The sequence below is a fragment of the Erythrolamprus reginae genome, chromosome 1 (assembly GCF_031021105.1).
Source record: "Erythrolamprus reginae isolate rEryReg1 chromosome 1, rEryReg1.hap1, whole genome shotgun sequence".
NCBI lineage: Eukaryota > Metazoa > Chordata > Lepidosauria > Squamata > Dipsadidae > Erythrolamprus > Erythrolamprus reginae.
The window spans coordinates 375,521,733-375,547,785 of record NC_091950.1 but is presented as its reverse complement, the minus strand read 5'-3'; the positions used below and the strand labels follow the sequence as shown (position 1 = coordinate 375,547,785).

Genomic DNA, 26,053 nt, shown 5'->3' with positions numbered 1-26,053 from the left:
AATTAATTATATTAATCCGGCCCTCTAAAACCATCCCAATTTCTCATGCGGCCTCATAGCAAAATTAATTGCTTACCCCTGCCCTATCCTATCCTGTCCCCTATCCTAACCTATCCCCTATCCTATCCTACCTTATCTTATCTTGCAACCCTGGTCGATTGCAAATAGGCTCTGATTGATTGCAAATCAATTTACTACTAATAAATAAATCTTAAACATATTTAAAAGGCAGAGACTTTAGACCTTTCTTGTCTCTGTTCTTTTCTGAAATTAGTATCAATCAATTGGTATCAACATTCACTGGCTCCATCTCATACTTCCCAATACAAATTTATTTATTTATATTTGTTTATTTATATTATTATTTATTAAATTTGTATGCCGCCCCTCTCTAGACTCGGGCGGCTCACAGCAATAGTAAATAACAATGTACAATACAAATCTAATATTTAAAAATTTAAAAACCCATAATTTAAAAAATATACACACAACATACCATACATAAACTATATAGTCTGCAGAGAGGGGCAGCATATTACAGTAATCTAATCTAATCTATAGGCCTGGGCGAGATGTCTCAGTTCTCCCATGCCTGATGGCAGAGGTGGGTTTTAAGAAGTTTACGAAAGGCAAAGGGGGCAATTCTGATCTCTGGGGGGAGCTGGTTCCAGAGGGTCGGGGCCACCACAGAGAAGGCTCTTCCCCTGGGTCCCGCCAGACGACATTGTTTAGTTGACGGGACCCGGAGAAGGCCAACTCTGGGACCTAACTGGTCGCTGGGATTCGTGCGGCAGATGGCGGTCCCGGAGATATTTATTTTATCACACATATATAAAATTACAGAAAAAGTATAAACATGATTGTGAACATGTAAAACATATAAACATGGTTATGTATACATAAGATGGTTACGAATACATGGGACATTAGGGCAGGGATGGTAGGCAGATTGATGCGCTTATGCATGCATTCTTTTTATATAGCATTCATTTGACTCACAGTCGTTTCTTTCTATGGCATTCCCCTAGCAAAGTGGTAAGTGGGTAAAACAACAATGATAATCTGTAATAAAATTTTGTTGGGCAGGTGTGTTTTTGTATGAATTAGTATACCAATTTCTGAACCTCCCAACTTTGAGGAGTAAGAGTTGATGATACTGAGAATGGGCTCCAGCTGTTATTCATAGGTAGGATTTTTCTGTTCATTAACCTTGAAACCAACCACAATTGCATCCTTCATGTTTCCTGAAGAATTGTGATAGGGAAGGCCATTGTTACAAAACAGACTGGAATATAAAAAGTTTCCTGCTGGCATTATAACCGATGGTCTGTAAAAGAATAAAAAATGAAAGGGCTTAAACACACGCACACCCAGACTAAAGTGGACGTGCAGTGCAGTTCAGTTGATCTTTTTTTATTTCCTCAGTAATAAATTGAGTGAAAGTATAATACATTACAGTGTTCCCTCGATTTTCGCAGGTTCAAACTTCGCGAATAGCCTATACTGTACCACGTTTTTTCAAAAAATATTAATTAAAAAAATACTTCGCGGGTTTTTTTCCTATACCATGGTTTTGTCTGAATTAAGAGCTGTGGCAGTGCTGTGGTTAGAATGCAGTACTGAAGGCTACTGATCACTGACTGCCAGTAGTTTGGCAATTCAGAACTCACAAGGCACAAGGTTGACTCAGCCTTCCATCCTTCTGAGGCGGGTAAAATTGTTGGGGGCAATATGCTGACTCTAAACCACTTAGAGAGAGCTGTAAAGCACTCTGAATTGGTACAGTATAGAAGTCTAAGTGGTATTGCTATTGCTATTCTGTGTGTCTGCATGCACATTTGTGTGTCTTCCTTCTTGTGGGGGGTACAATCAATTTAAATTCAAAATCTGTCAGTATAGGCAAATAACAAAAAATAATTATTATTGTTAATAAATAATTATGTTTATAAATATCAGGATCACTAAGTGTCTTATTCAATGCTGAGTACCAGTAATAATGGTGAGTAAATGGTTGTTAAGGGAATGGGAAATGGTAATTTAGGGGTTTAAAGTGTTAAAGGAAGGCTTGTGATACTGTCCATAGCCAAAAATGGTGTATTTACTTCTACATTTCTATTTTGCGGAAATTTGACTTTCACGGGTGGACTTGGAACACATCCCCCGCGAAAATCGAGGGAACACTGTACTTGTAATTGAAAAGTATATATTGTTTTATAATAAATTAAGTGAAAGGATAATAAGAGATAAGAAAGCTTCTTGCCCTGAAGGCTTTTCTTTTTCTGTTCAAAATCCTCTCTTCACTTGTTTATTGTAGTGAAGAAAATGCGGAGGCTGTGTTCTCAGTAACAGAGATGCTGAAGGAAATTATTTTTTCTGCAGCAGAGGTGGATAATTGTCGTAACTTTATGGCCAGTGGACATGCTGGGTCATAAATTCTGGGAATTGAAGTCCGTATTTGCCCACCCCTGGTCTAGAGCAGTGTTTTTCAACCAGTGTGCCGCGGCACACTAGTGTGCCGCGAGACATGATCAGGTGTGCCGCGAAGCTCAGCTTCCGAGATCGGAAGCTGAGCTTCATTCTTCCCACCTCCTTTGGGGCCCTGCGGGAGAGCGTTGGCAGCAGCAGCATCGGACAGTAGCCGGGGCGGCGGCTGCGAGCGGGAGCTCCAGGTCAGAGGCACCAGCAGTGCCCCGCCCAGCTGGAGATTCCCCGGCGGCACCAGGAAGTAGCCGGCAACGCAGCACCCTTTTCCAGTGCCGCGCAAGGAGCCAGGCGTTGGAGTTTGGGGCGAGGAGCGACGGAAGTGCGGAGGCCGGCGCTGCGGCCGCCCCCACCCGCCAATGCCTCCGGCCCCCTCGCGCCCCTGGCTTCTCGCCACTGATGCTTGCCCGATCCGCCCCTTTCTCCAGCTCCTCCCGCAGTGGTGGCTGCAACAGCGGCGAACGCTCAGAGAAAACCTCACAGCGGAGGTCAGTGAAGATTCTTTGGAACGTTGGGGGCGTGCGCGCACCCCATCCCCCAGCCAGCCGACCCGGAACATTTAAAATAAGAAAAAGCTTTGCCGGCATCCACAGAGAAGAAAGGAAGAGAGAGAACAAGAGAGAGAAAGAAAGGAAGAGAGAGAAAGAGAGAGAGACAGAATGAGAGAGAAAGAGAAAGAAAGACAGAGACAGCAAGAGAGGGGAAGGAGGGAGAGAGAAAGAGAGCAAAAGGGAGAGGAAGGAAGGGAGAAAGAAAGGGGTGGAGAGAGAGAGAGAAAGAGGAAGGGAGAGAAAGAGGGAGGGAGAGAGAAATAGAGTGAAAGGGAGGAAGAGAGATTTTTTTGTCCAAACTTTTTTGCGCCCCCCCCCCAACTCTATGTTCCCCAGGATTTTGAAAATGTGAATAATGTGCCGCAGCTCAAAAAAGGTTGGGAAACACTGGTTTAGAGCAATGTTTCTCAACCTTGCCAAGCTTATGGCATGGCTGGGGAATTCTGAGAATTGAAATCTAACCCTCTTAAACTTACCAACATTGATAAGCACTGGTCTAGAGAATTGCCTAGAAAACTCTGATGGGAGGGTGGGGATTATTCTGTAAATTGGTTACAGAGATGTAGCCTCTGCTCTTCTGGGTTAATGCTTTATGTTTAAATTGGAGTAATTTGCTTTAGGATAGAAATATTAATGAGTGAATTGATTTAATTAATACATTTAAATTATTTTAATAGGTAAAAGGATGTGTTTGATCAGCAAAAGTCTAAAGTTGTTCTATTTACTACAAGAATCTGTAAAAATTAATGTTGGCTAAATTATCTTAAGAACTCTACATTTTCTTTGCTACCTTTAAAGAAGTGAGAAGATGATTTTGAACAGAAAAATAAAATCCTTCAAGGCAAGAAGCTTCCTTATCTCTTATACTTTCATTTAATTTATTAAAAAAACAATATATACTTTTTAATTAATGTATTATACTTTTACTTAATTTATTACTCTTTTTTTTATACAATGTACAGTGGTACCTCGACATACGAGTCTAATTCGTTCTAATTCGTTAGACTTTGTTTTTTGCGCCGAGATAACTGGAAGCAAGGAATTCTTGCGCCACGTAGTGGAAGCTCGGCTTGTATCCTGAATTTCAGCTCGGGTGTCGAACAGAAATTTTGCTTGCGTCTCGGCTCGTAACTTGGAATACTCGCATGTGGAGCAGCTCGTATCTAGAGATACTACTGTATATAGATATTATCCAGGGGTGAAATTCAGCAGTTCCTGACAAATTGTGGAGAACCAGTAGTGGAAATTTTAAGTAGTTCGGAGAACCGGCAAATACCACCTCTGACTGGCCCCAAAGCGGGGAAGGAATGGAGATTTTATTTATTCGATTTTTATGCCGCCCTTCTCCTTAGACTCAGGGCAGCTTACAACATGATAGCAATAGCACTTTTTTAACAGAGCTAGGCTATTGCCCCCACAATCCGGGTCCTCATTTTACCCACCTCGGAAGGATGGAAGGCTGAGTCAACCTTGAGCCGGTGATGAGATTTGAACCGCTGACCTTCAGATCTACAAGTCAGCTTCAGTGGCCTGCAGTACAGCACTCTACCTGCTGCGCCCCCTCCCCCCGGCTCAATTTTGCAGTATCTTTCCCCTGTGACGCCCACCCAGCCACACCCACAGCACTAGAAGGGGAAAAATTGAATTTCACCCCTGATATTATCCAAATATATTAATATTTCTTGAGATATTTCTTATTCATAACTTAATATTTTTTAACCTTTCAATAATTGGGATATTAACATGATTTTTTCCAAAGGTTATGCTTTGATTTCAAATTATGGAGTCAGTTGCCAGTATGCTGCCTTGGCATGGACATTTCAGACACATTGCAACATTTCTGCATCATATAATGTGACAGTGCAACAAAGAAGGCAGAGAAGCTTTTTCAATAAATGTAAGTATTTGGAAGCCTATAATTTTACTCTTATATTAATTAGATTCACACCCCCTTTGTACTTCTATAAACATTGAAGGCAGATTACCAGAATTAAAATCAAAATATAAAGTGAAATTAAAGTCTATGAATAGTAAGAAAATCTGAGCCTACACTATGGCAGTTAAGGATGGTAACACTGGCCCACTTTTACACTCTGAAAGTATCTACAGGAGGTCAGGCAGCTGCACTCTTTGCACAAGTAGATTTCCAGACCACTCCAATTCAGGGAGTGCTGCTTGATCCCCTCCTGTCACTAAATTTAAAGGTAATATAGCGAGTGACACAATTGCACAACATGGCTAATGTACCAGCTATAAGCCTTTCTAAGTCAGGCAGCTTTAATGGAGGTTATTCACACTTTAGTGAACTGCTGTCTTGATGTATCCTTGAAAAGTGTCCAAAAATGTACCTGGAGAAAAGTGCTGAGGTTAGGTTAGTAAATAATGCACTAAAAGTCTGCACAAATTGCCTGTGTTGTCATCTAAAATTTAAGGCAACAATGCTGATTTTATAAGCTCTAAACAAATTTATGGTTGCTGGTTGCCTGACCAACTAAATATTGATTGATTGACTGATTGATTGATTGATGGATTGGATTTGTATGCCGCCCCTCTCCGTAGACTCGGGGCAGGTAACAAGAATAATAAAAACAGCATATAACAAATCTAATATTTAAAATAACTAAAAACCCTTATTAAAAACCAAACAGCCACACAAACATACCATGCATAAATTGTATAAGCCTAGGGGGAAAGGGATATCTCAATTCCCCCATGTCTGACAACAGAGGTGGGTTTTAAGGAGCTTACGAAAGGTGAGGAGGGTGGGGGCAATTCTGATCTCTGGCGGGAGCTGGTTCCAGAGGTCCGGGGCCGCCACAGAAAAGGCTCTTCCCCTGGGTCCCGCCAAACAACATTTTTTAGTTGATAGGACCCGGAGAAGGCCCACTCTGTGGGACCTAACTGGTCACTGGGATTCGTGCGGCAGAAGGCGGTCCCGGAGATATTCTGGTCCGATGCCAAATATCTCCCCTCCTACAAGCCCGAATAATAATTTAAGATTAACAGGAAATGGTTCTGCTATCAGAAGCTTATTTATTTGACAGGTGGTAAAAGGCCTCCTTTTGTGTAGCTTCAAGGCTATGGAATCAAAAGTTCTTTCATAGGAAATTACACTGCTCAAGGGTTTACGTGATTCCTCAGATGGCTAAATTAAATTAAATGGATCCCTAAAGTTTTCACAATCAGAGCTGATCAGTGTTGATTAGTCCAATCTTACCAGAGATGAACATTGAAGTCCTCCAGATACTTGCTCAACTTCAAACCAACTTTTGTTAAAATGACAAATGGTGTTTGATCTGGAAAGTGTAATTTGGTAATGTTTTGAGGATATTACATTTTTTTTCCTAAGCTGTCATTGGGATATACTACATGATGTGAACTCTCTTGCAATGTTATTTTTTTTCTTAGAACTTATATTTTACTGTGGCATGTGGCATGTAATAGGATAACTGATTGAGGGGTGGGTGTTAGAGGACCCATTAGTCTTGAGTTGTATGCATGTGTGCATGTATGTATGTATTTATAGATGCCAATCTCACAGAAGTGGCTCTGGGCAACTGACAAGGATTACAGACACAGCAAATCCCACAACATATAATCTTAAGTGCCCAAAGATGAACAATAACACTTCTCAACAGGAAAGAAAAACCATTTTGACAGTAGTAGAGCCATCTTACCACCTAACCCAAATAACCAGATTTCAAATTCAGGGTTGGAGCAATCTGAATCTGTGAAGGATATTATATTATTATTCCATTGGACAGGCACACAGCTATGACATGACTGTAGTATCCAGCTGGACCTCTCTATATCTGGTGGGATAAGGGAAACAATAGGAAAAAGGTGGCCCCACAATTCAATGTACAATTGAAGTACAAGTCTCTCCAATGTACAGCTTTGTAGCTGATAACCAGTACCTTGAATCACATCTAAAACATTACTGAGAGCATTGCAGCTTGCAGAGCAGCATTGTTATGGGCATAACAAGAAGTGCTAACAACTATCTGCACAATACATTTTGTATCAGCTACATCTTCTGAGTGCTCTTCAAGAGTAACTCCATGTCAAGCACATTGCAATAATCCAAATGAGTCACCATGTGTAACACTGTTCTGAGAATGGGAACAATTGGTATACCTAAGACAAATCAGTGTAAAAAAAAAACCCTTCAAGCAGGAGTCAAATGTCCATGGAAGCCATGAATTCCTGAACCGCATCTGAGGGATCGCCAATGGCAAATTGAAATCCCCCAGCACCATAAGTCTGAGGAACTCCACTGCCAACCTGGCTACTGCCTCTAGCAGTGCAGGCAGGGCTTTTGTAATGCAGCTGGGAGGCAGGTACGTTAACGGCCTACAACCTACCAGCGGACGTTGTGAACTCCAACACTGGACATTTTTAAGAGAAGATTGAACTGCCACTTGACTGGTGTACTATAGGGTTCCTGCTTGGGCAGGGGGTTGAACTCAATGGCCTTCATGGTCCCTTTCAACTCTAACAATAGGTAGGTAGGTAGATTAGATAGATAGATAGATAGATAGATAGATAGATAGATAGATAGATAGATAGATAGATAGATAGATAGATAGATAGATAGATAGATAGATCAACTGAACCCCTGAGTCCACCCTCAAGGGGAAAGACCCACACCCAACTATCTCCGGGTTAGGGATCTCATGAGGACAAAGACTTTTCCAAACAATGACTCCACTCCACCACCCCTTCCCTGGAGTCACAGCCGATGTAAAACCTGAAACCCATCCAGGCAGATCTCTGAGAGGGGAACACCCTCCCATTCTTGGCCCAGCCAGATCTCAGTTATGCATGCCAGGTCAGATCCCTCTTCCAGAATTAAATCCTGAATGGGGGCTTTGTTGACAACAAACCTGGCATTAAGCAATAGCAGCCCAAGGCCAGATCCCTGACATCCCAAGTCACCAGGTATACGAGAGGATGGAACAAGTAATCACTTTGAGAAGTGTGTCCTAGTTCCCCGAGAACGGCCAACCCCTTGCTCCCATTTCTACCTCTCCCAGTTACCAAACACCCTAGAGATCTCCTCCCTCACATCTACAGCACTCCTCCTGCCTGGCAGGTCGGGCTATATCTGGCTCCCCATCTGCTTCTGTTTACACAATTGCCAAATCCTCATGGCATCGGACCAGAATATCTCCGGGACCGCCTTCTGCCGCACGAATCCCAGCCACAGAGTTGGCCTTCTCTGGGTCCCGTCGACTAAACAATGTCGTTTGGCGGGACCCAGGAGAAGAGCCTTCTCTGTGGCGGCCCTGACCCTCTGGAACCAGCTCCCTCCGGAGATTAGAACTACCCCCACCCTCCTTGCCTTTCGTAAAGTTCTTAAGATCCATCTCTGCCGTCAGGCATGGGGGAACTGAGACATCTCCCCCGGGCCTATACAGTTTATACATGGTATGTTTGTGTGTATGTTTGCTTTTAATAATGGGGTTTTTAGCATTTTTAAATTATTAGATTTGTTCTTACATTGTTCTTGTTATTGTTGTGAGCCGCCCCGAGTCTACGGAGAGGGGCGGCATACAAATCTATTAAATAAATAAAATAAATAAATAAATGTAGCATCAATACTGAATGAATGAAATATTAATGTACAAAAGATGAACTCCCTTTTATCTGCCTCTGAAGCATAGATGAATTGTTGTAGTTTGTGTCTGAAGTACGCTTGATTAGGGCTAAGCCAGTCCACATTTCCTAAAAATGAATTATTAGGTTCCTGATGAACATTTGACAGTGTTTGTGGTGCCTAGGACTGGTTAAGTATAATTTCCCATATTTTGGAAATTATTTGAAGTATTACTTTCTTTTACATTAGCCACGCACTGTCACCTCAGGAAAGACTGCGGAACATTTTAAGTAGCACTTAGCAGTATTGTCACCACCAGCTGTGAATTGATTCTCCTGTGCTCCATATTGACTGTGGAAGAAGAGTAGAGAATTGATTTTTTTTAGAAGTGATGAGTCATATGGTTGATGGGAAGAAAAGAGTATGGAATACAGAATGCCGGGAGAGAAGACAATAAAACCAGGATATTTTGGAAAATTGAGGATCAAAATGGAAACTAGGTTTTGAAATTATTCATCAATCTCTTTTGCTCTAGACCAGTGATGGTGAACTTTTGGGCATATCGGAGGGCACACAAGGCGTTGCCCTATGTCAGCTCCTGCGTGCATGCGAGTGCTGGCCATCTGATTTTCGGCCTTGTGGAAGGCCGTTTCACCCTCTGGAGTGTGAAAAACGACCCACTGGGCAAACCGGAAGTTCAGAAAAACGGACTTCCTGTTTGCCTGTTGTGCTGTTTTTCGCACTCCGGGGCTTCAGGAAACTTCCCTGAAGCCTCTGGGGTACGAAAAACAGCACACCGGGCAAACTGGAAGTCTGTTTTCCTGAACTTCTGGATTGGCCGTTTTTTCACCAAACCAGGCTTCAGTGATGCCTGCGTACAGGTGCTGGGGCATGGAGGAGTGCATAGGAGTAGCACGGGGGTGGGTAGGCTGCACATGCATTGGGGGAGGGAATGAGTATGGGCACAGGCGCATGCACAGCCCCCCCTTTGGCAAGCAAATCAAAGAAGTTCCCCATCATTGCTCTAGCCTAATCTCAGTGTACTTATCTTCAGGGCACGATTAAACAGTTCCTGCTATAGTCCTCATCTGTAATGTATTTTTATGACCCTGAACAAAAAAATCAAATCAAAATGAGTTCCAGCGTGAATTTGATTGAATCTATTAATTTGGACTTTTATCAGTTATAATGTTGATACTCTAATTTCATATTTCCCAAATATGCCCATATTACACCAACACTCCGCAGTCTGCATTGGTTGCCGATCAGTTTCCGGTCACAATTCAAAGTGTTGGTCATGACCTATAAAGCCCTTCATGGCACCGGACCAGATTATCTCAGGGACCGCCTTCTGCCGCACGAATCCCAGCGACCGGTTAGGTCCCACAGAGTGGGACTTCTCTGGGTCCTGTCAACTAAACAATGCCGCTTGGCGGGACCCGGGGGAAGAGCCTTCTCTGTGGCAGCCCCGGCCCTCTGGAGCCAACTCCCCCCAGAAATTAGAATTGCCCCCCCCCCCCTCCTTGCCTTTCGTAAGCTCCTTAAAACCCACCTCTGCCGCCAGGCATGGGGGAATTGAGATGCTCTTTCCCCCTGGGCCTTTACAATTTCATGTGTGGTATGTCTATGTATGTTTGGTTTTTTATATTAATGGGTTTTTTAATCATTTTTAGTATTTATTGGATTATTATTGTACATTGTTTTATTACTGTTGTTAGCCGCCCCGAGTCTTCGGAGAGGGGCGGCATACAAATCCAATAAATAAATAAAATAAATAAATAAAAATAAATAAAGATCAACATCTCCTTTGCAGTTTATACATTCCACTACAAATACCATTTCATTCTGAAGCTCAGGCCTAATCCCACTGGCCCACCCATCCCAGCCATTAAGAATTTAGTCAGCTAATAGCAAAGGGAAGACTTTTATGAATATGAAGACTATGAAGTATCTACCCATTTTTTTTCTTAATATGAAGAAATGATGCTTTAAAAAATATTTTTAAAAAACATTTTAATTTGTGCATTATACCTGTTGCTATGATATTTATTTGTATATGGTTTGAATAATGTTTATGCTAGAAAGGTAAAATAAAATGTTGATAATCATATTATATGATAAAAATCATACAGATCATTAATAATTAAATGCAAGAGTTATTTGAGAATGGTAGAATGAATAAATATGGGCATAACCTTTAAAAAGAAATGAGGGAAAGGTTATGTAAAAAGCAACTCATCCTTGAAAAACAGAAGGGGGAGAGAATGAAGTTAAGGATTGACCTTAACCTTGATTCTCTTTGGGGTAGGAAGGGAGAGATGGACACTCAAGGTTTCAAGATGTTCTATGCCGTCCTTCTCGAGGCTTTGCAAAGGGTCAGGATGGGCACACATATTTATTTTATTTATTTAGTTATTGAATTTGTATGCCGCCCCTCTCCGTAGACTCGGGGCGGCTAACAACAGTAATAAAAACAGCATATAACAATCCAATATTAAAACAGTTAAAAACCCTTATTATAAAACCAAACATACATACAGACATACCATGCATAAAATTGTAAAGGCCTAGGGGGAAAGAGTATCTCAGTTCCCCCATGCCTGGTGGCAGAGGTGGGTTTTAAGAAGCTTACGAAAGGCAAGGAGGGTGGGGGCAATTCTAATCTCTAGGGGGAGTTGGTTCCAGAGGCCCGGGGCCACCACAGAGAAGGCTCTTGACGGGACCCGGAGAAGACCCACTCTGTGGGACCTAACTGGTCGCTGGGATTCGTGCAGCAGAAGGCGGTCCCTGAGATAATCTGGTCCGGTGCCATGAAGGGCTTTATAGGTCATAACCAACACTTTGAATTGTGACCGGAAACTGATCGGCAACCAATGCAGACTGTGGAGTGTTGGTGTAACATGGCATATTTGGGAAAGCCCATGATTGCTCTCGCAGCTGCATTCTGCACAACCTGAAGTTTCCGAACACTTTTCAAAGGTAGCCCCATGTAGAGAGCATTACAGTAGTTGAGCCTCGAGGTGATGAGGGCATGAGTGACTGTGAGCAGTGACTCCCGGTCCAAATAGGGCCGCAACTGGTACACCAGGGAAACCTGGGCAAACGCCCCCCTCGCCACAGCCGAAAGATGTTTCTCTAATGTGAGCTGTGGATCGAGGAGGACGCCCAAGTTGCGGACCCTCTCTCAGGGCGTCAATGATTCCGCCCCCAGGGTGATGGACGGACGGATGGAATTGTCCTTGGGAGGCAAAACCCACAGCCACTCCGTCTTATCAGGGTTCAGTTTGAGTCTGTTGACACCCATCCAGACCCCAACAGCCTCCAGACACCGGCACATCACTTCCACTGCTTCGTTGACTAATCAGCAGCAGGAGGCTAACCAGACTTTGCAGAGTACTGGGCAGCAGGTCCTGGGTGCCAAAAAGGCAAAGATGGGAGGGATATGGTTTGGTGGGATATGGATAAGTTGAAGCACCCATGGGGTCATAAGTATGGATGGGCTGCCAAGCACCCAAATTTGGACCACATGACCATACAGCATTCCAGTGGTCATATTTGGAAAGGCCAGGGATATGTACCATTGACAGACACCACCATAACTGTTAATCCTCCATTGAATGAGTGATGTACAGTGGCACAGAAGCATAGTCAGTGGGGAAGCTGGCAAGAAATCTGAAGTTGCAGATATTAAGATGCTTGCAAAACAATCCATGCAGTCCTTGTTTAGCCATGTCAATTGAGAGTACCAGAATTACCATCATATCTCCTGTAGCCCTGCAGCTATATGCAGTTTTACACTTTGGAAGGCAGTTGGTGATGGAAATAACTACCATATTTTTCAGACTATAAGATGCACCAGATTATAACACGGATCTTAGTTTTTGTGGAGGAAAATAAGAAAAAAAAATTCTGCCTATCAGCATCCATCTGGCTAGCGTCCTTAGCAAACAGCTTGGAGCAGGTATATTAGCCTTGCAAAGCTACATTTGAGAGATTGTTTTCAGCCTTGCAAACTCCATTTCAGAGGCTGCTTTTTCAGCTTTGCAAAGCTACATTTGAGAGGCTGGGCAGGGCTACATTCTGTGTATAAGATGCACCCGGATTTTCACTCTCTTTTAGGAGGGGGAAAAGATACATCTTATACTCCAAAAAATACTTGATACTTATACTCCGAAAAGTATTTGATATTCTTGGGGAAATTAAAAAAAAGATTATATAAATTGATGCAATTGTTAGATCCTGATGATGACAATTCTCAGACTGAAGAAGTTACTTGGCTAAGCAGCAAAATATTGCAAACCAAAAAGAAAAAGTCCAGTTGCCATGACTTAAATTCCAGACAACAGGTCATTATGTTTTTATGTCATCCTATAAATTTGGTGTTAACTCCAGTAAATACTGTACTGCATGTAAATCATGATTTAAATCACTAGTAAAAAGGCTTGATTTAAATCAACTCGATTTTAATCATAATTTTTAAAGAGCAGCTGTCACCTCTTTCCCACAATGACTCCTCCTCTGACATACTGTTGATTCACCAACAGTCCCAATACTGTATTGCAAAATATATAGCCTCGTGCAACATAATTAAGCTCCATTTCATGCTAAATAAACCAAATTATTAATGTTTCTAAAATAGAAAACTATCTTCAGATAGATTTTTTTACTCATAAAGCATTTTATTAAAATAAATTTAATAAAAATTAAAAAATCCTATTTAAAATTTAAAAATCCAATTTAAATATTTTTTTAAAACAATTATTTGATTATATACATTCTTTTAAAAAGGACAAAGATTAAACAAAGCAAAACAGTACATTTATATTTATACATATCCGCCTCTGGGGTTATCATACAATAAATTATCTGAACGATTAATTTTTGCTTATGCATAATTTAATATACATGCTATATTTTCATTTCAATTTTTTTCTCAATAAACATGCTTATAATAACTAAGGTTATTAAAGTCTTATATATATATTAATAAATTAAATACAAGTCGATATATTTTGTTTTCTCCTTTCAAGCCAATTATAAAATCCAATTTAAATAGTAAAATCAATGTAAATTTTTAAAATCTATTTTTTTTTAAAAAAAAAATTTTTTATCTATTCTGCTGTACTGCAAACAAATTAAGTGCAAGCCCATCTTAGCAGCTGTTTGAGGTATATTTTGCTTGAGGTATAACAGGCTTAAACAAGAGTAAATAGCATAGACGTTCTTCATTTGAACTGCTGTTAAAATATATTATGATTTAGATAACTTGTACATGTCTGTTTCATAACAGTGACAGCCCACCAACTCTGGAAAGGAGTTGCAGCAGAGAATACTGCAGGTGGAAGGAAAGGGCGAGGCAAACGAGGGAAGCGGAAAAGAACGAGGGATCTGAATAGAGGCCAGGCCCTTGGCGAAGGTAAACTCATGAAATAATCAGGAGTCCAGAAGGGATCAATTTCTCAAATCAGTCCAAATAATACTGAACTCGGATGCTGATACAATACAAAATGAGTTGAATTTATATCATATAACTTTTCTTCCTTTCATATATCTTCTCCCCTATTTTTATATCTTTTCTTCTATCCTTTTCTATATATATATATATATATATATATATATATATATATATATATATATATATATATACAGTGGTACCTCATCCTACGAACGCCTCTTCTAACAAACTTTTCAAGATACAAATCCCGGTGTTTTAAGATTTTTTTGCCTCTTCTTCCGAACTATTTTCACCTTACCAACCCAAGCAGCTGCTGCTGGGATGAAGGGGTTTCTTTTTTTCCCCTTTTTTGAAGAAAGAAAAGGGAGGGGCGGCTTGGAGGAGGAAAGATTTTGCAGAGAACAGCTTGCTTGCAGAGGCACTGAAACGGTGTCTTTTGAAGAAAGAAAAGGGAGGGGCGGCTTGGAGGAGGAAAGATTTTGCAGAGAACAGCTTCCTTGCAGAGGCACTGAAACGGTGTCTTTTGAAGAAAGAAAAGGGAGGGGTGGCTTGGAGGAGGAAAGATTTTGCAGAGAACAGTGTGCTTGCAGAGGCACTGAAAGGGTGTCTTTTGAAGAAAGAAAAGGGAGGGGCGCCCCCCTTGCCTTTCTTCCTTCCCACTCACCCTTTAGCCTAGCCTTGCTTCTTCCATCCGCCCCCTTTAGCTGCTCCTCCCTGCCCTCTGTTCGCCTCCCTTCTAAAGTTTGGGATTTTCCTGAAGGATGTGCACGCATTATTTGCTTTTACATTGATTCCTATGGGAAACATTGTTTCATCTTACGAACTTTTCACCTTACGAACCTCCTCCTGGAACCAATTAAGTTCGTATCATGAGGTATTACTACTTGTGTATTCTCTTCAATGTGAATTGCGTATTGGACAAAATAAATAAATAAAATAAATAAAAAATTGGGGTTCTAAGAAATTTGAGGGAATAAGGGTTTTTTAAAAAATGCCATTACACTTCCCCTTGGTGTAATTTTAATGTATACATAACCCCAAAATTCCAAATGCCAAAATTAATATAAATGAACAATGAAAACAATACAAAATTTGCAGGAGGGTGGATTTTTTATAATAATGTAAAAGTGGTAGCAATATAAGGGATATATAAACAATATAACAGCGTAACAATGTAAGGGAGCCAGTGATTAAGGCACAAGGCTAAAAATCAGAAATCTGAGTTTCTAATCCCACCTCAAGCATGAAAATCAGCTGGGTGACCTTGAGTCAATCAGTCTTTCTTAGTGCAATTCACAAAGTTGTTTGGGGGAAATAGAAGAAGGGAGCATTAGATATGTTCACTGCCTTGAGTTATTGAGTTACTTACAAAAATAATTCCAGCTCTTGCCAAATGTTAATTAATTGGAAAAGAGATTCCCCCAAATAGTAAAATGATAGCTTACATAGGGGAGATAGCTAATTTTTTTTTGGAGTGGGAAGGTATGTCTGGGAAACAATAATGGTATGGGGACGCTATCATTGCTATCTTCTCCAGACACCCTAACATCTGCTGTCTGAGGTAAATTGCTGCCTCACTCCACCTAATACTGTAATAAGTCAATCATATATGAAAATCCCAGCAAAAAGACTTCTCTTAAGACGGGTAGGCGAAGTTGGCTCTTTTATTATTTGTGAACTTCAACTCCCATAATTCTTCAGGCAATCATGCTAGCTCAGGAATTCTGGGAGTTGAAGTCCACATGTCATAGAAGAGCCAACTTTGCCTACCCCTGTCTTAGGAGATGAGGAGGTACTGAATTTTCTTATGGCAAAATCCACATCATAATTTATATTGTATTTATAATGCTTTCCTTGGAGTGCTGAAAATAGCCAAAGAGAGTGATAATCAGAATTTATTTCAGGAAATATGTTTTCCACTTGAAAAGAACTGATTCCAAATTAGAAGGGAGGCAAAATATTGACTCACTTTCAGTCATATGCTTTCTATGCTTTTATGCAGTTAAACTTTTGGAAGTTCTGGTTAGCCAAAATTTTCTGCCACATTTTACAATTTAAATCTTCCTTAAGATGCCATGATAAGCTGTACATTAAAATAAATTAGTGCAAAAATATCATTTTATGACTTCAAATATTTGCTCTGGAAGTGTATATTGATGGTGTGCTAAATAATATCCACAACAGGGATATTTATTTAATTTTTTTGTGTTGATGTGTTCAGGAAAAATTGGTTTCCTTTGGCCTGGCCTCAATGCTCCATTGATGGTATCTGGAAGAGTTCAAGGCATTTCTCAGAGAGATGAAGAAGAGCAGAAGGCTTTGCAGTTAGCAAAAGCTGAGGAACAAAAACAAATAGACAAAAAAAGGAGAATACGGATTAAGAAGGAGAGAGGTTGGACTGGACGATCCTGGGGAGGAGTCAGTTTAGGACCTCCTGATCCTGCCCCCAATGGAGGTGAGATAATTATGGAAAGAATGACCATTTTGTTCTCTAGAAGCAAGATTTGTTTGGTGCTTTCATATTCTGTGTACACTACTAATACCAAGTTATATACATAACCTGTAGCTTAGCTCCCACCTGTGGCTCCTAGTAGCTGTAGCATGCACAACGGCCAAACCCTGGGCAATAGCTTTGGTAGGCTGGCCAAACCAAGTGGAGAGTGGCCATTTGGTCATTGACCTTCAGTGAGATGGGGACTTGTCTATACCGAGCATGTAAAGACAAATTCTGGCGGACTGAGCAGATGAAAACTACTAGAATAGGACAACTGTCATGAAGGTGGTCTCTGCAAGTGATGTAGCACGCTAAGAGCATGACAAGACACCAAAGATGCCCTGGTCAACCATTGCCCCCAGCCCATCTCCAACTGTCACTTGTCCTGCTATTGGAGCAAGACAAGTTGCAGTCAGGCAGTAGGGAAAGCAAGTAGGATGCTTGGCTGCATAGCTAGAAGTATAACAAGCAGGAAGAGGGAGATTATGATCCCGCTATATAGAGTGCTGGTGAGACCACATTTGGAATACTGTGTTCAGTTCTGGAGACCTCACCTACAAAGAGATATTGACAAAATTGAACGGGTCCAAAGACTGGCTACAAGAATGGTGGAAGGTCTTAAGCATAAAACGTATCAGGAAAGACTTAATGAACTCAATCTGTATAGTCTGGAGGACAGAAGGAAAAGGGGGGACATGATCGAAACATTTAAATATGTTAAAGGGTTAAATAAGGTCCAGGAGGGAAGTGTTTTTAATAGGAAAGTGAACACAAGAACAAGGGGACACAATCTGAAGTTAGTTGGGGGAAAGATCAAAAGCAACATGAGAAAATATTATTTTACTGAAAGAGTAGTAGATCCTTGGAACAAACTTCCAGCAGACGTGGTAGATAAATCCACAGTAACTGAATTTAAACATGCCTGGGATAAACATAGATCCATCCTAAGATAAAATACAGAAAATAGTATAAGGGCAGACTAGATGGACCATGAGGTCTTTTTCTGCCGTCAGTGTTCTATGTTTCTATGTTTCTAAGATGGAATCTGGGAAGAGAGAGTGAGGCTGAATATGCGCACCTCTCACTTTAATCCAATTCATGCACAAATCTTTACACACACACACACAATTTAGATGTCCTCTTCAAACACGATGGATGAACGTCATCATATACATAAGTAGAAGGCCATGTAGAAGAATAGATATCACACACACACACACACACACATACCAAAAAACACCCTAGTTTTAGGGAGAAATTGTTTCCTTGCTAATACTATCTGAAGAGGAAAGGATGGGAAGATACATGTAATATTCCACACTATTATTTCAGGCTACATATTTACTCCATAGATTCTGATCATATCTAATAACGTCAAATATGTATTAAAATGGCTCGGAAAATATTCAGAATATTGCCATATTCTTCCAATTGTTAATGGGAATTTAATGTTGTGAACTGCCCAGAAATTTCTTGTAATGTTGATGAATTTTGACTACAAATTCATCATTTCCCCACTGACTATGGGAAGAATTGAACACCCAAAGCAGGGAGAATTCCAAAGAAATTGTGCTCAATATGATTTGCCTGTTGACTCCCTTGGAAAAGAAACTTACAGGAGAAACTGCTAGAATATAGTTAGAAATATTAATGGTTTTCTCATTCCTAGACATCCTGGTGTTGTGTTGGCACAGTAAAAGTAAACATTTATAGCCTGTTGGTTTCTGTTTAGTTTAAATATAACCTGATCTGTGCATGATTGCTTACTCAGGTAATGCTTAGTCAGGTGAACAAGTATTTCAAAATTAATATAGGTAAAATGGTTGTCATCTGTTTGCTTTATAATTTTGTGCTGCTTACTTAATTACATTTTGTCACTTTAAAAAATAAGGGCAAAACAAAATGCCGTCCTTCTCCTTCTCTCCATACTTCCATTTGCATTTCACAAATGGCTATTGTTTTTAAGGCCCTTTCATCCCTTATGGAATAGATGCTCCAATTCATTAGTGTCCTATTATTGCTGCATGGATTGGTTCATATCGGTCTTAAGTTAAAGGAACAGTGACATTCACATGGAACAAGGCCATTGATGTATTGCTATGCGCAGGCGATAAAATGATTCCTTGAAGGCCAATTCCAACAGTTGTATAATTTATGTACTCCATATGACCTGATCTCACCTGATCTTGTGATGAGATACAACTTAATTGCTCTTGGAAAATACAGTGTTCCCTCAATTTTCGCGGGTTCGAACTTCACGCATAGCCTATACCACGGTTTTTCAAAAAATATTAATTAAAAATACTTCATGGGGTTTTTTTCTATACCACAGTTTTACCCACCCGATGACGTCATATGTCATCGCCAAACTTTCATCTGCCATTGCTGATTGGCCGAAATTTCGGCCAATCATCGTTGTTATCGCAAAAGAAATAATTATTGTTAATAATGTTTATAAATATCAGAATCAGTAAGTGGCTTATTCAATGGTGAGTACCAGTAATAATGGTGAGTAAATGGTTGTTTAGGGAATGGGAAATGGTAATTTAGGGGTTTGAAGTTTTAAGGGATGGCTTGTGATACTGTTCATAGCCAAAAATGGTGTATTTACTTCCGCACCTCTACTTCGCGGAAATTCGACTTTCGCGGGTGGACTCAGAACGCAACCCCCGTGAAAATTGAGGGAACACTGTAATATGGATATTGTATATGCAGTATAACACTGATACATTTCTCCTTAACTGACAGAAACATTTGAAGATTTTGATAGCAGAGTACTTGAGGTAAGAGGCGCTTTTTTAATGAAAATATAAACTTAAGTGTCTTTAAATGTAAAAAGCAATGTTTAAAATCCAATATATGAATTTTCTTCCTTTCATAGTAACTCTGTAGTAGGCCTGTGCTACTTGTAGAGGTGAAAGGACCCCACTAATAAATTAAAAATCATTGTGGGACACAAATGAACATTCCAGTCTGCTATTTGATAGCTAGCAAAATGACAGTGGAGTCTAGAGACATTGGAGGTGCCTGGCAGGATGTTTTTTGGGGCAATGGAGAGAATGTATTGACTTTTGAAAAACCACCAGCAGGTTGTTGGTGAGCCACATGTTGTGCGGGCCTGGTCTATAGAACAATAATTTGTTAGACCAATGGATTCTCAAATAATGTATTACAACCTCAAAGTAATATATGCTGGGGGGTGGGGTGGGGCTTAAATTCTTGACTGCATCAAGGTCAATAAAAACTAAGATCATAATTTGAAGAGAGCATTTTTTTAAATGGAAGGTATTTCTGATCAATTTTGAAAAATTAATAAAGTTAACTATTAGGTTAATCACATGAAAGTGAAATAAACATAGAATCAGTCTCTTGTCCAGTTAATCTGCATTCTATCCAAACCAAAATAATGCCAGAATAAAATTATATAAAGGAGAAGGAGTCGGTTTCACGTTTTGTCTTTCTATTCTTAAAAAACATTATACTTGAGATTTTTTTCCTTCAGAGTAGTTTTTTATTCATTAGATGTATTAAGTGGGTTATGATACTGAGTGAATTTGGATTTGGGATTATGTTCTTGTAATTCTGATTTCCTTTTCTCTTCCTAAATGTGTTGCATTTAGTTATTCTCCACCAGTGGTTTTAACTCATGCCCCCTTTGTAGCTTTCTCTCTCATCCTTCACATAATTCACATTTCTACTAAGCAGGAAGTAAACACTCAACAAAGTTGCCTTGTAAATTTCTCACACATCCCAGCATTAAAACAACCAGAATTTTAGAATTGACCACACTGTTACATTTTAGACTATACTTGTACAGATTCTGTTAAAATTGGTGTGGCTTTCTGGAGGTATTATATTATTTAAAAGAAGGCACAATACTTCTGGGCCTCTTCAGATCAAGCATTTATTTTAAAAAGCTGCTTCATTTTGTTGTCTAGAACAATAGTAAAGAAGTCTTTAAAAATAAGTGTAAAAATTTGAATATTCTACAGATATTTATAGTTATTGACTTACCTCATTATTATTATTATTATTATTACTTATTACTTATTTATTATTTATTATTTATTGGATTTGTATGCCGCCTCTCTCCATGGGCTCGGGGCGGCTAACAACAATGATAAAAACAGCATGTAGAAATCCAATACCAAAACAGCTAAAAACCCTTGTTATAAAACCAATCATGCATACAAACATACCATCCATATATTGTAGCAGCCTAGGGGGAAAGAATGTCTCAATTCCCCCATGCCTGACGGCAGAGGTGGGTTTTGAGGAGCTTACGAAAGGCAAGGAGGGTGAGGGCTATTCTAATCTCTGGGGGGAGTTGGTTCCAGAGGGCCGGGGCCGCCACAGAGAAGGCTCTTCCCCTGGGTCCTGCCAAAAGACATTGTTTAGTTGACAGGACCCGGAGAAGACCCACTCTGTGGGACCTAACTGGTCACTGGAATTCATGCGGCAGAAGGCAGTCCCGGAAATAATCTGGCCCGGTGCCATGAAGGGCTTTATAGGTAATAACCAACACCTTGAATTGTGACCGGAAACTGATCAGCAACCAATGCAGACTGCGGAGTGTTGGGGTGACATGGGCATATTTAGGGAAGCCCATGATTGCTCTCGCAGCTGCATTCTGCACGATCTGAAGTTTCCGAACACTTTTCAAAGGTAGCCCCATGTAGAGAGCATTACAGTAGTCGAGCCTCGAGGTGATCAGGGCGTGAGTGACTGTGAGCAGTGATTCCCGATCCAGATAGGGCCGCAACTGGTGCACCAGGCGAACCTGGGCAAATGCCCCCCTCACCACAACTGAAAGATGTTTCTCTAATGTGAGCTGTGGATCGAGGAGGATGGCCAAGTTGCTGACTCTCTCTGAGGCGGTTAGTAATTCCCACCCCCAGGGTAATGGATGGACAGATGGAATTGTCCTGGGGAGGCAAAACCCACAGCCACTCCGTCTTATCAGGGTTGAGTTTGAGTCTGTTGACACCCATCCAGACCCCAACAGCCTCCAGGCACCGGCACATCACTTCCACTGCTTCAACAGTTCAACAGAAAATAAAAATCTGCCTCCTTCCCAGCAATTTACCTACTTGCAGCTAGTTTCAGTTTCAGTTTCAGTTTAGCATGTGGCCGTCTACAGGCAGGCTCAAATCATCTGAAGGTCAGGAAGCTGATAATGAGTTGCTTGGGTTAACAGACTCTGTTCTGTTTGCTACAAAGAGGTAAATTGCTGGGAGGCAGAGCCCAAAAAGTGGGGGTGGCTGGGTAGGGCTACATTTCGTCTATAAGACGCACCCACATTTTCACTCTCTTTTGGGGGGTTAAAAGGTACATCTCATACTCCAAAAAATATGGTAAGTAGTATTCTGCTGCAGCAGATCCCTGGCTCATCTAGTCCAGTAGCTTGTTCTCATAGTGGTGAGTCAACTGCACAAGGTAGTCCACTAGTCTGCCAGAGATGGTCTTCAGAAGCAATCATACTGTGGTCAAGGCTAATGGGCATTGTTCCCCTTAATTTATATGGATTGTTTAATCCTTTTTGAACCCAACAAACACCATATCTCACAGTGAATTCCAAAATTTAATTTCACACTGTATAAAATAAATCTCTGCCCTCATTCTTTCAGGATTCACTTTCATTGGCTGATCTTTGGTTTCAATAGCTTCTATTTCTCTACTTTATCCACACTTTGCATAATTTTATGCACCTCACTCATGTCTTGATTCCCTTCTTGGGAGCAAGTGCTCAGCTTCAGCATCTCTTTTGATTTTTTTTCTGTGAAAATAGAACTAAATAAATCATTCAGCTTTTTCATTTTTTTCCTGTTATGATTGCCACCAAAATAAAGGTGCCTTGTGAAGCCTTGTGGGGCATGAAAGAACAAAGGACCTCTCTTATACTATACCAGAAGTTTATAGTCTCGTGTGTCTAGAAATGTAATTAATAGTAGCAGTGGGATTTTTTTTAAAAATGCTACTTTTTTAATAGAAAAAGCCAAGGATTAAACTTGAGATATCCGAATGCAAAGCATGTGCTCTGTCACTGAGATTTTTGAGCATATGTTCAAGTGGTGGCAGACACATGCTAAATACAGCTTGAGGCAACTCGCTATTTCAAAAGTAGATAGAATCCAGGCACAGATCATAGCATCGTGTCTGTCATATTTTCAATACTATCTCCATGGTCACAATGCCTAGGTAATGTTACGAGACAAAAATTAAGATTCTTGAGAGAGAGGCTTAGAAAACTCACCCTTTCTTTTTTGAGGCCGTTCATAATTGGAATGAATATGTTTCTACTAGCCAAATTGTGAAAGGGCTTGGGCTGTTGCAGCAAAAAGATTAGAGGAAATTAGGGCAAAGAATTTCGTGTTAAGCCCTTAATGCCACTGACAACTCAACAGCTGCTTCTTTTCCATCTAAAGATTTTAGAGCGCCAAAAAGCTCACAGCAAAATGCAGATCAAGGCATTAAGACAAATAGATGAAGATAGGTCACAAGTGCATTTGAATAAACCATTTGAGGTGCTATGGGACTAAATTGTAATGAACTGTGAAACTTAATTTTTATTTAATACTCTTAAAAGGAAAGAGCATCATTATTTTTCTTCCAGTTTTAAAATGGCATCTTGATTGCTCTCCTAAGAGAGACTACTTCAGTTTTTAAATGAATGTGTTAACAGGTGGTGCTTGATGGCAATCAAGCTCGGAATTACAGTTGTAAGTGATGGCATCATTCAGTCAGTCATAATGTGATTGTGCCCAATTGTACAACATTTTTTGCAGTGGTTGTAAGCTAATGCCACAGTTGTTAAAGAAATTCATTTTCTTCAATGGGCATTTTTTTTGACGGAAAGCAGAAGTAAATTCTGAAAACCAGCAAAAATCATGCTAAAAATCATGGTCAAATATCAGTAAATGCAAGCTGGTTGCCAAACGTTTAAAATGTGGTCACGTGGCTATAATGGGGGGCACAGCTATCGGAATCATATGAGAGTTAGTTAAGAGTTGTTAGCTTAATCCTTCGCATCTTCTTCTCTGGCAGAATCGATCTCTTAACCAGATCTTACAAAACATTTGTCAGACCAATCCTAGAATATAGCTCACCTATATGGAACTCACATTACATATCTGACATCAAGACAATTGAGAGAGCCCAGAAATATTTTACAAGAAGAGTCCTTCACTCCTCTCCCCGCAACAAAACACCTTACTCCACCAGACTTGAAATTCTTTTATTAGACAACTTACAACTCCGTCGTCTCCGTTCCAACTTAACAATAGTTCATAAAATCATATACTAAAATATCCTTCCAGTTAGTGACTACTTCACCTTCAACCGCAACAACACACGAGCATGTAATAGATTTAAACTAAATGTCAACCGCTCTAAACTAGACTGTAAAAAATACGACTTCAGCAATAGAGTAATCAATGCCTGGAATGCACTACCTGATTCTCTGGTTTCTACTCCTAACCCCAAAACTTTTAATTATAGATTATCTACAATTGACCTCTCTCCCTTTCTAAGAGGTCTGTAAGCGGCGTGCATAAGCGCACCATTATGCCTACCGTCCCTGACCTACTGTTCTATTGTCTTCTATCATTACTTTTCTAAGGTTTTATTTATATAAATTACCATGCTATAATTGTTTGACAAATATAAATAAATAAAATAAATAAATAAATGTAGCTCTGGGGAGGCCCATCATAACTTGGAACTGTCACTAAGTACCCAGTCACTAATAAGTACACTACCTCTACTTATTCCAAGAAATAAAGAGGCATTAGTAATGGAAGGATTTTTTCCAATTATAATAGAAGCAAGGAGCTATTTACAACAATGTAAAAGATCTAAACAAAAATGCTTAACATTTAATAATATTAAATAATAAATAAATAATGATAACAACAAATCAAGCAGATTACATTGGGAGAAAGAGTCTGAAACTATCATACTAGAAAATATGTCCAGCCTTACATAAACTTGATTCAAAGTTACATAGGTTTAATTTTTTTAGTTTGTCAGAAAACACTTGAAGAATAAAGTGTTTGAAAACGACTGCTGAGATTTTTTCAATTAAGATGAATGTATGTATTAAGAGGAATGAATCTTAAAATCTTGAAACTAATGAATTAAATATTGAGTCACACTTACACATTTGGGAAGGGCCAGCAAACAATTTAGAATGTAATTGTGAAGTTTATGTTTCTCATTGAAGAGAAGGAAGTTTTAAATTATAAGCACTATAAAAATGATTGTAATTTTGTGCCCTCCCCTTCCAACTTTTATAGTGTTCTGCAATCTTTTTTTTAAGATGCAAATGTATTTTGAGGGCAGCAGTATTAAAGCACCAAATAATAATAACTATTATTATTATGATTAGGAATTCAGACAGTTTCAATTTTTTGATTTGATTTGATTAGATTTGATTTGATTTGTATGCCGCCCCTCTCCGGAGACTTGGAGCGGCTCACAGCAACAGAACATAGTACAAAGCCAATAGTTAAAAACAATTTAAAACCCCTAATATAAAAACAATGATTCATCTCATACAGACCATACATAAAGCGGAAACGACCCAGGGGAGTCAATTTCCCCATGCCTGACGACAGAGGTGGGTTTTGAGGAGTTTGCGAAAGGCAAGGAGGGTGGGGGCAGTCCTAATCTCCGGGGGGAGTTGATTCCAGAGGGTCGGGGCCACCACAGAGAAGGATCTTCCCCTGGGTCCCGCCAGACAACATTGTTTCGTCGACAGGGCCCAGAGAAGGCCAACTCTGTGGGACCTAACCGGTCGCTGAGATTCGTGCGGCAGAAGGCAGTCCCGGAGATATATCAGGGAACACTACAGTATTGTAATATATGTATATTCTCATTAATATTTATGATATGCCTACTTAAAACGTTTGTTTGGCCATCTAATCAACCCAAAACAGTATTGGCAAGTTACAAAAAATTTGACAGAACGTAACAAAACACAACTGTATACATCGACTCTATACTATATTTCAAATTGAATAAAAAATATACAAGTTATATTAACATGTAATGATATAATAATAGAACAGTAAGTCAAACAGAAATGGCACCATGGAATAATTAATGGTGGGGGGATTATATATGATTATATATTTCCCTTTGTTACTTTTGTTTCCACTTCTGTTAATAAGGGGAATGGTTCTACAGAGTGCTTGACTGTTGGCCTACGCTAATCAGCATTTTGCTGAAAATTAATTATACTGTAGAAGAAACTGCTTTTTGAACAAAGATGCCAAAGCAACATTACTAGTCTTTTATGAACAATGAATCCTAATGGTACCCTTCTGAAAACACTGATTAATCTGTCTTGCTGATGCAACAGGATAGTAAATATCTGCATATTGGATGTTGTATTTGTTAATAGCTTCCTAGCTTTTTGTTTAAGGCTACATCCTCAGACTTTTCTATGTACACAAGTACTGTAATTTATGGTG

The 26,053-nt window shown here is 39.9% G+C and overlaps 1 protein-coding gene across 1 annotated transcript in view; it reads left to right on the top strand.

Moving 5' to 3' along the window:
- The window catches only part of MRPS5 (mitochondrial ribosomal protein S5), a 52,643-nt gene that overhangs the window by 1,562 nt on the left and 25,028 nt on the right, over positions 1–26,053 (top strand). The window contains exons 2-5 of the mRNA XM_070734655.1: positions 4,792–4,929; positions 13,922–14,047; positions 16,308–16,541; positions 19,329–19,363. Coding sequence (XP_070590756.1) covers positions 4,792–4,929; positions 13,922–14,047; positions 16,308–16,541; positions 19,329–19,363 — 533 coding nt within the window. The remainder of the gene's footprint in view (positions 1–4,791; positions 4,930–13,921; positions 14,048–16,307; positions 16,542–19,328; positions 19,364–26,053) is intronic.